The sequence below is a fragment of the Zalophus californianus genome, chromosome 1, assembly GCF_009762305.2.
Source record: "Zalophus californianus isolate mZalCal1 chromosome 1, mZalCal1.pri.v2, whole genome shotgun sequence".
Lineage (NCBI taxonomy): Eukaryota > Metazoa > Chordata > Mammalia > Carnivora > Otariidae > Zalophus > Zalophus californianus.
In genome coordinates, this window is record NC_045595.1 from 211,645,774 (window position 1) to 211,656,550 (window position 10,777).

The 10,777-nt window shown below is 49.5% G+C and overlaps 1 protein-coding gene across 5 annotated transcripts in view; it reads left to right on the plus strand.

The window, feature by feature from the left end:
* Positions 1-9,772, plus strand: part of MX1 (MX dynamin like GTPase 1) — a 32,192-nt gene extending 22,420 nt beyond the window's left edge. For 4 of the 5 annotated variants that reach the window (XM_027583498.2, XM_027583497.2, XM_027583496.2 and 1 more), the window contains exons 12-15: positions 546-704; positions 2,837-2,913; positions 4,306-4,548; positions 9,093-9,762. In XM_027583498.2, coding sequence (XP_027439299.2) covers positions 546-704; positions 2,837-2,913; positions 4,306-4,548; positions 9,093-9,323 — 710 coding nt within the window. In that variant the 3' untranslated portion in view covers positions 9,324-9,762. Of the gene's footprint in view, positions 1-545; positions 705-2,836; positions 2,914-4,305; positions 4,549-9,092 lie in introns of all 5 variants that reach the window. The other variant, XM_027583495.2, reaches the window with a different exon arrangement.
* The last annotated feature ends 1,005 nt before the right edge of the window (positions 9,773-10,777 follow it).

The following is a 10,777-nucleotide window of genomic DNA, read 5'->3' on the forward strand; positions in this document are numbered from 1 at the left end:
AAGACTTCCACCAGCAGAGGTATCCTCTATAGTCCAGTTTGTTGAGAATAAAAAGAATTCCCAAAGTATAAAGAGGAAACAAAGTGTTTTATGTAGCGAGCAGTAATCTTATGTACCTGGTTACTCTGTTATCTCGTTTGATTTATAAACACTTTCTACACCTGCTATTGTATGCGGATATGTGGATACGTGACGTGTCACTGATTCTGAATGGTGGTACAGTTTCTTTGGTAAACATCTATAGAATTTCTTACCCAAGAGGAAATTCCTTCCCCCGATTTCATCCTCCTGGCTTGTGCAGTTCGCTGCCCTCTGGCCTCACACCTGACGCTATACTTAACCATCTTGAGATGACTTAAGGAAAATGGTCTTGAGATCCATTTTTTTTTATTGCAATCCCTGAATTTTTTTTTCAATTTGCAAATCAGATTTGGTTTTTTTTTCCCTTGCTTCTCTGTGTTTTCAGAAAGTCCAGAATGGTATTGTGTTTAAAAAAAAACCCACAAGGTTATTTTTTAAAATAACTCAGAACTCTTCTTTTCCAGGTTACAAAGCTATATGTAAACAAATCGAGAGATTTGAAAATCAGTATCGTGGCCGAGAGCTGCCAGGGTTTGTCAATTACAAAACGTTTGAGATTATCATAAAACAGCAAATCAAAGAACTAGAAGAACCAGCTGTCTATATGCTGCACACGATAACTGGTGAGTTCTTGATTTTGCTTGTAGGCATTTTATTTCTAGGGCAATGAAAGGCTTGAGCCCAAACCAGTGTTGAACTCCACAGCTCTCCTCCTGGGGTGTTTTTTAAACTCCAAGCTCTCCTCCTGGGTGTTCTTTAACCTCCAAGAACCCAATTAATTCTCTGGTTCTCTGGACACCAACTAGGTGTTCAACATTTCAGTTCAGTTCCAACAATAACTGAGTTAGCACCCATCCTCCAGCTTAAGGGCTCGGCCCTACAGGACCGCCCCCCCTCTTTAGACCGTGCTTCTGATGGACAGGCTAGAAATTGGAGTTCCCACAGCCCCCTCCTCAGATACTATAATTTGCTGGAAGAGCTCACAGGACTCAGGAACACACTTTACTTATCTCTGCTGGCTTATTTTAAAGGATGTACTTACCTTTGCCAGTTTATTATAAAGGATGTGAATGAAGGAGATACATAGAGGAGGTCTGGGAGGGTCCCGAGGGCAGGTGCTTTTGTCCCGTGGCAGGGGGGGAGGGCACCACCCTCTTGGCATGTGGGTGTGTTCACCAACCTGGAAGCTCTCTGAACCCTGTCATTTAGGGGATTTAAAGGAGGTGTAATCAGTTATCACAAAGACATAATCAATGATCAGCTCCATCTCCAGCCCCTCTCTCCTCCCCAGAGGTGGCGAGGTGAGACAAAGAGAGACACAGCCCTCCACAGGCCTGACCGCTCCTTTCTCCTGTAACTGCCATGCTCTCTGGTTTCCCAGACATTCACTGGAATCATTTTCTTTGTCCCCACCGTGGCGGACGCCATATTGTCACTCACACCTCAGCTGTCTCATTTCAGCAAGAAGTAATAATCACTCTGGATCCGTGAACCCATATAGGTTGGGGACAGTCCCATGACAGCACCTTAAGAGATGTATTTCTAATATAATTTTACCTTTAGTCTTAATAGTTGTGTATTAAAATTGGTATTTGTGTTGTGTTGATCCATTTTGCACTCTTAATTTACTCAAAGAAAATTGGTAGTGCTTAGAGCTTTATAGTCACAGAAAAAAATATTTTTTAAAACCCATATATATATATATATGTGTTTCAAAACTTTTTTTAAAAACCTCTTAAACTTTTTTAACTTTTTTAAACTTTTAAAAACTTTTAGTTTTTAAAACTAAAAAAAAACTTTAAAACTCACATATATATATATGGGTATATATACATATGGGTGTGTGTGTGCATATATATGTATATGGGTATATTATATATATATACCTACTTCTGTTTCAGAAAGATATGATGTGGAGTCAATAAAAGATTTTCAGGATGCCTGGGTGGCTCAGTCGGTTGAGCGTCCAATTCTTGATCGTGGCTCATGTCTTGATCTCAAGGTCATGAGTTCAAATCCAGTGTTGGGCTCCATGCTGGGCATGAAGCCTACTTTAAAAAGTTTTTCAAACATAAAGATGCTGCCCATCATATTAGGATAAAATTTCTGTGAGGAAGTCAAATGGAAATATGAGGAGTTTCAAAAATAGAAAGAAATAATGTAAATTTTCTGATTGAATAAGAGCATGTTCGTATTTTTTTTAAATGGATAACATGGACATTTAGAGCCCATTGATATATTTGAGACTGCTGTGTCTTACTTAAAATATTAACATATTTATAACCTACCAGAGATTACATTCTTTGCAACTGTATCTGCTTAGGATGAAAAAAATGTTTTTTTAAGATTTTATTTATTTGAGAGTGAGCATGCAGCAGGGATGGGCAGAGGGAGAGGGAGAGAGAATCCCAAGCAGACTCCCTGCTGAGCACAGAGCCCGACTCAGGGCTCGATCTCACGACCCTGCGATCATGGCCTAAGCCAAAACCAAGAGTCGGATGCTCAACTGACTGCGCCACGCAGGCGCCCCAGGATGAGAATTTTAAATGTCAAAGAAATATGCCAGGGAACAATTGGACTTTGAAATTCTTCCAGAGAGCTCTCCAGCAAAGAAAGGCACGCCCTCCGTCCCTGAGTGGGAAGAAGGAACAGAAGGGAGGGGAGGAAACTTCATTTCTGGACATTTTTTCATCCTCTTTTTTTGTTGTTGTTTTTTGCAACCTACAATTATGAATGAGTCTTGTTTTTTCCTCAGATATGGTCCAAGCTGCCTTCACAGATATTTCGGAAGCAAATTTTGCTGAATTTTTCAACCTCTACAGAACTACCAAGGTAAAACTGACCACATGTTTAAAAAAAAAAAAAAAAAAGTCAGCCTGATGCTGGAAAACAAATTTCTTGGATTAAGACCATTTCAACTTTACGGGGTATTTGGAGAAGCAAATAGTCAAGCTCATTAGTGAATTTTACTAGTGGTATCACCAGCGATGTCTGGTTAGAAGCAGTAAGGCAGACCGAGTGAGTGAGATGGAATATAGAAAGAAAATCCTCAAAATCACAAGAACGAAGGAGACCCATAGTTTGTGTGGAACATTGTCGCCTCTGAAGAAAATGGCCCTAACCTTGAAAGTCACTGAGGAGGCCACACGGGCAAATGGCGTCTCCCAAGAGCGAAGAGTCAGGAGGAAGTAAGACCCCCCACTTCACGCTGTTGAGAGACTCTTCCACTCTCAGAAACAGGGGCTCCCCCACGGCTCAGCTCAGGCTCCCGTGGCCCAGAGCGCAGCCTGGCCAGCTTACGTGATAGTCACTGAGTGCTCCTGTTCCGGAGGCTGGAGGGCCCAGATCGAGGTGCTCAGATCCCGTGTCTAATGAGGGCCCGATTCCTGGCTTGTGGCTGCTTTCTCCTTGTATCCTCACGACACAGAGAGAGACAGAGAGGGAGAGAGGGAGAGAGTAAGGGAGAAAGAAAGCACTCAGGTGTCTCTTCTTACAAGGGCATGGACCCCATCTGTAAGGGCTTCATTGTCATGGCCTGACCCCCTAAAGGCCCCCCCTCCGATGCCATCACACTGGGGATTAGGCTTTCAACATATAAATTTGGGGGGACACATGCATTGCACCCCTAGCACCCAGCACCACTGGGAAGACTGGCTTGGCCTTGTGCAGGCTCGGGGGCTTGGGGTGGGCTACTTACGCTGCCTGGTCCTCTGGAATGAACACAGAAGAAAATGTTTGGGGTGCACCTAGCACTATGTGTCACACTCAGTGGCCCCGAGTGCGAGCTCTGGGGAGTCCAGATATTTTCTATGTGAGAGATCTACACCCCGGCCTGGTGGCAGCCAGATTCTCCAAACATGAAGCGTACAGAATTGCACAGATTTAAATTTTGCCCACCCTTTTACCCCCTGAGCTCTCTGATGGGGCGTATAGTCCTGCTTCGATGGGAAAGCCCCCCACAGAGAAAGAAAGAAGCTGAGACATTGGCCCGTGCGGGTTCCCAGGTTCAGGTGGGGGGTCAGACTCCCGGAGGTCCCGAGCCGCAGTTGGGGTGGGAGCCCCATCCTAGACAAGCCAGTGCGGGGTGCAGAAGGCTGCCCCACAGCAAGGTGCTGCCTTGGCTCACTTGGGAGCCAGCTAGCCGTGGGCTCCACAGAGGACCTCCTTCCTTGAGCCGGTGATTTGTTTCTGAGGGCTCTTCGTTTTGCTCCTCTTTTGCCGTAGTCCAAAATTGAAGACATTAAATTTGAACTAGAAAAAGAAGCTGAGAAGTCCATCCGCCTTCACTTCCAAATGGAGCAGATCGTGTACTGCCAGGACCAGGTCTATCAGTGTGCATTGCAGAGGGTCCGAGAGGAGTGGGACAAAGGAAAGGACAGAAAAATAAACAGCATGTGCTCCAAAGAAGTTTCTTCAGTAAACATCTCCTTGTCTGACATCTTTGAGCATTTGCTGGCTTACCGTCAGGTGAGTCTGCGGGCGTCTCTGGGAGGCGGTTTTCATTACGTGTCCTTGTGATTGCGTCTCTTTGGCCTCCCGGTCTCTGTGCGGTGACCACCACCAGCTGGCTCGTCTTCCAGGCCTCTCCGTGAGCGTCCGTGGAGGCATCGAGCCTCAGAGAGGCGAGCAGGGGCTGTGGCTCGGAGCCACTCCCTTCTGGTGTCGACAGGCTGTGCGGCCCTGGCCAAGTTACTTGACCTCTCTGAGCCTCAGCTTTCTTCTCTGTAAAGCTGTATCTCCTCACAGTTCTTGTGAATCTTCAGTGAGATGAGTGTGGGTAGGGCGCCTTAGCTCAGTGTCGAGATGCAATGGCCGTGTGCCCAGTAGAAGCCACTCACAGAGACACATGCTTTGATGGCTACTGTCCGTTTCAAATAATGTGAAAAGCAGTCTCGTTCATGCTGGGGAAGGATGTGCACCTCAGAGCCATTGAGATAGGTCAGAATCTGGACATGTAAAGCAAGTAGTCATCTTGGTTTACCAGATATCTCCATCAGTTCACTATTTGGATGCTTTAAGGCTTCTCAAACTCGACTGTGCACACAGGTCTCCTGGGACCTGGTTGTAATGCAGATGTGGATTGCAGGTCTGAGGTGGAGCCAGGATTCTGCATTTCTTTTTTTTTTTTTTAAGATTTTATTTATTTGTTTGACAGAGAAAGACACAGAGAGAGAGGGAACACAAGCAGGGGGAGTGGGAGAGGGAGAAGCAGGCTTCCCCGTGGAGCAGGGAGCCCGATGCAGGGCTCGATCCCAGGACCCTGGGACCATGACCTGAGCCGAAGGCAGATGCTTAACGACTGAGCCACCCAGGTGCCCTGGATTCTGCATTTCTAATGGGCTCCCAGGGGATGCCCGCACTACCGGACAGAGACCACGCTTGGAGGACCAGCCTCTAAACCAAGGGTCAGACTCCATTGACTGCAGACGCTGGGATGTGTGCCCACATGAGTGAGGCCTGTGAAAGGCAAGTCAGGAGGCACCTGTGCACCTTGGCTTCTCCCGCAGTCAAGCCTACCACCTGTGTGGTCATGTGCCTCACAGAGGCGTTTAGAGGAGGTAATGCACTCACACACAGAATCCCGAGAGGAGAATGAGTTGATGGCGAGAGGGGTCCCCCACCCACCCCGTCCTGAGCCAGCCCTTCTCCCCAAAAGAGGTCCTTCTCTGGTTTCTTGACATCCTCGGAGGGAAAGCTTTCTTCTTCAGGAAAATCTCTGTTTGGCACTTAAGGCCTTCAACTGATTAGATGAGGCCCACTCTCGTGATTTCGGATAACCTCCCTTACTCAGAATCAACTAAATGGAGATGTTAACCACATTTACAAAATACCTCCACAGCAATACCTAAGTTAGCGTTTGATTGAATAACTGAGCCCTTTAGCTGGGCCACGCTGCTCTATGAAAATACCATACCTGGGTGAGGGTACACTCAATTACATTGGTAAATTCTCCCCACAGGTGGCCTATTCCCTCCACATTTGCAGCTGGTCACCACTGAAGTTGTTGGCTTTTTGATATTATGACATTTTGTTGTATTTTCTCTTATTACAATGAGGTGGGACATGGTTTCACAGCATAAGAGTTATTTCTGTTTCCTGTTCAGGAAACCATCCCTCCAGCAGAAACTTTGTAGAGCAGGGTCTCAGATCCCAGCGATTTGTGGTGCAAATACCCCAGAGTTTGTCCTCTGCCCCTGTGGCTTTCTTTATGGTGGTTTTAGACCATGCTGGAGGTTTTAGATTTATGGATTGGACTTAATGGTTGTTTCCTTGTGGGGCTTCCGTGCTTTTTGTCTTATAATGTCTCCACTTACGCCATTGGACTTTGTCTCTGAGATTTAGAAACAAAGTCTACAATATTTTCTTCAGTAACGTATCATTTCGACTTTTATATTAAACCTGTGATCCATTTGGAATTACTTGACGTCCAGAATGAGGCTTGCTCTAGACGGCTGATGGTCGTCCTAGAACCATCACCGAAGACCCCATCCCGGGCCTACTGATGCGCAATATGCCCATAATCAATCACCCTCTTCCTCTGTGTCCTGGGGTCTTTTTCTAGATCCTGAATTCTCTTCTGTTGGTTTGCTTTTCACATGTCAGCATCGACATGATTACATTAGCAGCTTTTTATACAAGGCTTAAATGTCCAGTGCAGCTGGTACCCTCCCAAATGCTGCCTACTTCTTTCTTCTTCTTTTCTATAGTGTGGCAAAATATGCATCACATACCATTTACCATCTTAACCATCTTTACGTGCCCAGGTCAGCGGCATTGAGCACACTCACACTGCCGTGCAGCCGTCCCCACCGGGCACCTCCAGGACTGTCCCCACCCTATCCCCATGAAACACTGATTTCCCATCCCCTCCCGCCACCCCTGGCCTTCCCATTGTACCCTCCAATTTTATGGATTTTCGTATTCTAGGAAGCTCGGATAAGTAGACTTGTGCAATCTCTATCCTTTTGTGTCTGGCTTATTTTACTTAGCATAATGTCCTCAAGGTTTGTCTTTGCTGTAATGCCCTTCCCTTTAGAGTAGAGTGATATATGGTCATATGGACCAACCACATTGGGTTTATCCGCTCATCTGTCCATGTGCATTTCACTTGTTTGCACCTTCGGGCTACTCTGGATAATGCTGCTGTGAACACGGGCAGGCAACGATCTGTGCTCCCACCTCTCTTTAGGCAGACATTTTCTGCCCCTTCTTGTTTGTTCCAGTTTCAGTATGAATTGTAGAATTAGCTTATCCCATTCCTGATGAGAAGAGAGCTGCTGGGCGTCTTTATTGCGATTATATTCATTTATCAGTCTGCCAGGGAGAGTCGACATCTTTATGACATGAAACTTTTCTGTCCAAGAACATCAGGGGTCTCTCCACTTGAAGGTCTCCTTTTGGGGGAGCCTCAGAAGTGTTTTAATGTTTTCTCTGCATAGATTTTGTGCACACTCTGAAGTTTATTCCTACATCTCTGCTGTGAGTCTTTTCTTCCATTTTGTCTTCTGTTTGTTGTTAGATATGGTTTCTGCAGCCAATTCTTGTGCATTTTCCCAATGAACACTCACCACGCTGCAAATAGCAATGGCTTTATATCCCCCTTATACCCGAAGCTTCCTCTTCTGGTCCTTTCAGTACAACTGGAAACAACAGGGGAGCCAACAGGCAGCCTCGTCTTGTCTGACTTTAACAAGAATGCAACTTTTCTCTGTTAAATATGATCCTCCCCGGCTAAAATCAAGGTTTCGGCGGGACCGTGCTCCTCCTTGAGGTTCTAGGGGAGAATCTGTCTCCTCGCCTCGTGCAGCTTCTGGAGGCTGCCCGTGGTCCTCAGCACGCGGCCCTCCTCCGTCTCCAGAGCCAGTGATGCTGCATCTCAGACCTCCTTCCGGACCACACCCCATCCGAATCCGCTGCCTGCCTCCCTCCTTTGCCCCGGGCGCTCCAGATAATGCAGGATACTCTCCCTAGTTTAAGGTCAGCCAAGGAGCTTAACTCCACCTACATCCTCAACTCCCTTTTGCAGCGAGAGGGCACGTGCTGTTCCGTGATCAGGACGCAGCCGTCCCTGCAGCCATCCCTCTCCCCGTGTGTTCATCGTGAAATCGGGCAAGTGTCCCCAAGTCAGCGATTGGCACAATGGCCCCGTGGGCCCCGGGAGGGTCAGGGCAGAAGGCCAAGGCAGCTGACTGTCACCACTCAGAAATTTCTTCTCCGTTCCCGAAGAGATCGTTTCCCACAGACATGGCCAGTCTGTGGGATCCCCTGGGGGCGCCTCGTCCGCTTCGCTCCATCTCCATATGGTGGCTGGCCACGCCCCTCGCTGGCTGTCATCCTGGAGCACAGAGCTGCGTCCCAGCTCCGCCGCACCGCCTGTCCGGCGGCCTTCACCAAGCACTTGTCCCACACCTGGCCCCTTTTCCAACTTTTCTCTTTCAGCTTGTTTCATCTTTTTCACCAGCTCAGGAAGCCGGGTGCTCATCGTCTCACTATTTTCTGGGGGAGGGAATGGAGGCACAGGGAGTGGATCGGCTTCCTGAGAGGGCAGCCTGAGGGGGTGACAGGCTTCCCTCTGAGAGGGAAGAGGCTTTTCACCAACAGGTGGGGCCTGGGGAGGAAGGAGGGAGGGTTGAAACTGACTTTAGACATGCAGAGACGGCAGAGGGTGCCCCTCTGCGGCTTTTGAGAGCTAAATAATTTTAGTGTGGATTAAAAATAAAAGTCGTAAGATCTTTTCAGCAGAGTTGCTAATCCGTCCATTTACCCTTTTCAAGCCCATTTTGCCCTCTCTGATCAGAAGGAACGCGAGTGGTCAGGAGTCCGCGGCGGGGTGCTGGAGTCAGGGCTGGGGGGCTCCCTGCACCCGGTTCCTCGCTGCCTCCAGCCCAGATGACAGTGCTGGGTTGGAGACCCAGGCAGGGGCGTGCATCTGCCCGGCCAGCCGCCCGGCCCCTCCTGACGCTTGCAGGCTGGAGTCAGCCCCCTCTCTGTGACCTTTTCTTCCCTGCCAGGAGGCCACCAACCGCATCTCCAGCCACATCCCCCTGATCATCCAGTACTTCATCCTGCAAGTGTACGGCCAGAAACTGCAGAAGGATATGCTGCTGCTGCTCCATGACAAGGACACCCACAACTGGCTCCTGAAGGAGCGCAGTGACACCAGCGACAAGAGGAAGCTGCTGAAGGAGCGGCTCGCGCGGCTGGCCCAGGCTCGGCGCCGCCTGGCCAAGTTCCCCGGCTAAGGCGGGCTCCCTGTCCCACCCGCACCTCCAGGGCACATCGGCTGGGAGCAGGACCGCGCTTTCCCCCCCTCGCCGCCCCCACCCCATGTCACAGATCCTCGAGGAGTTAGCAACCAGTCTTTCCAGTCATTACCCGTGCTTGTCCCTGAGTGGGCAGGGAGCTAGTAAGAGGATGTAGGTCCTGACGGAGATCGGGATTTGTCCTGGAGGGCCGCCGCCGCCGCCTTCCCTGTTAGGAAAAATGAGTTTCCGCCCCCAGGATGGTTCCTCCCGAGCCCTCGCCGTCTCCCACCGGGGACCGGTGCATGCGAAGCATCGTAGAAGGCTTTGTTCCTGCTTTGTGCCACTTGCTTTTGTGCAGCTGATGTTTTGGGAGCATTCGTGCCACGTGCGTGGGCACTCTTAGCAGCTGTATTTCACCGATTTGTAATAAACCCGTTTCTACCAGACATGGCTCTGACGCCTTGTGTTCTGGGGGGAGAAGCCTGAAAATGACAGTGGGTGGGACCCCAGTGGGGCAAATGATGGGGCACTAACGCTGCCCTCCGTGGCCGAGCAAAGACCGTGGTTGTTCACGAGAGGCCGGGGGCAGACGGCGACTAAAAGTAGAGCAATGGAGTACAAATGGAACAGGAGGAGTGGGCGAAGGGGGTCAAAGGCCCAGGCTTCCAGTTAGAAGATAAACCCGTTGACAATACTATGTTGCGCATTTGAGAGTCGCTAAGAGAGTAACCCTTAAAAGTTCTTATCACAAGAAAAAGAATTAAGTGTATGAGGTGGTGGGTGTTAATTGATTATTTCACAAAAAGACAAAAAGAAACCAGCAAATGCATCAGCGGTTGATCATGTGCCCGGCTTTCCTGTCGCCTGGTGGCCGGCTCGGCGCTGAAAGTATTCAAGCCCGTCTGGGTGGGGGCGGCGCCCGGCGGGGTCTTGCAGGCAGATGTCTGACCCTGAGTTGCCCTGGGGGAGCCCTGCAGAGTCCCGACTGTTCTCCTTGGCCTGGCCAGGGCTGGGGACACACGCAGACACCCAGCCGCGGGGAACCGGAACAGCGGGCTGGGGCCAGGCGGGGCACAAAGGGATCTGCCAGCAGGTCCTGTAAAGAGGGTCGAGTTGCCTGCAGGAGAGCCGTCCAAAGGAGCACTGGGAGCGAATGCTCTCCGGGGAGACATCCTTCACAACCAGTGTGGGCGGTGGGAGCACTTTCTACCAGGTGTCCAGAACGGGGGGAGCTGTCCCAGGAGCCATGCCTTCCCAGGCAGTGGGGGCTTCAGGCCAAGCCAGGCGACTGCCTCTCCCCGGTAGCCGACTAGTGACATGTCCCCTCCCATCCAGCCCCATCTCCCAGGTCCCTTATGATCCTTGGGATGCTACGATCCCCAGTGCTTTGGCACAATCAGAATCTGCTTACAAGAGCGGATGCCGGGAAAAGGATGGGCATTCAACAAGTC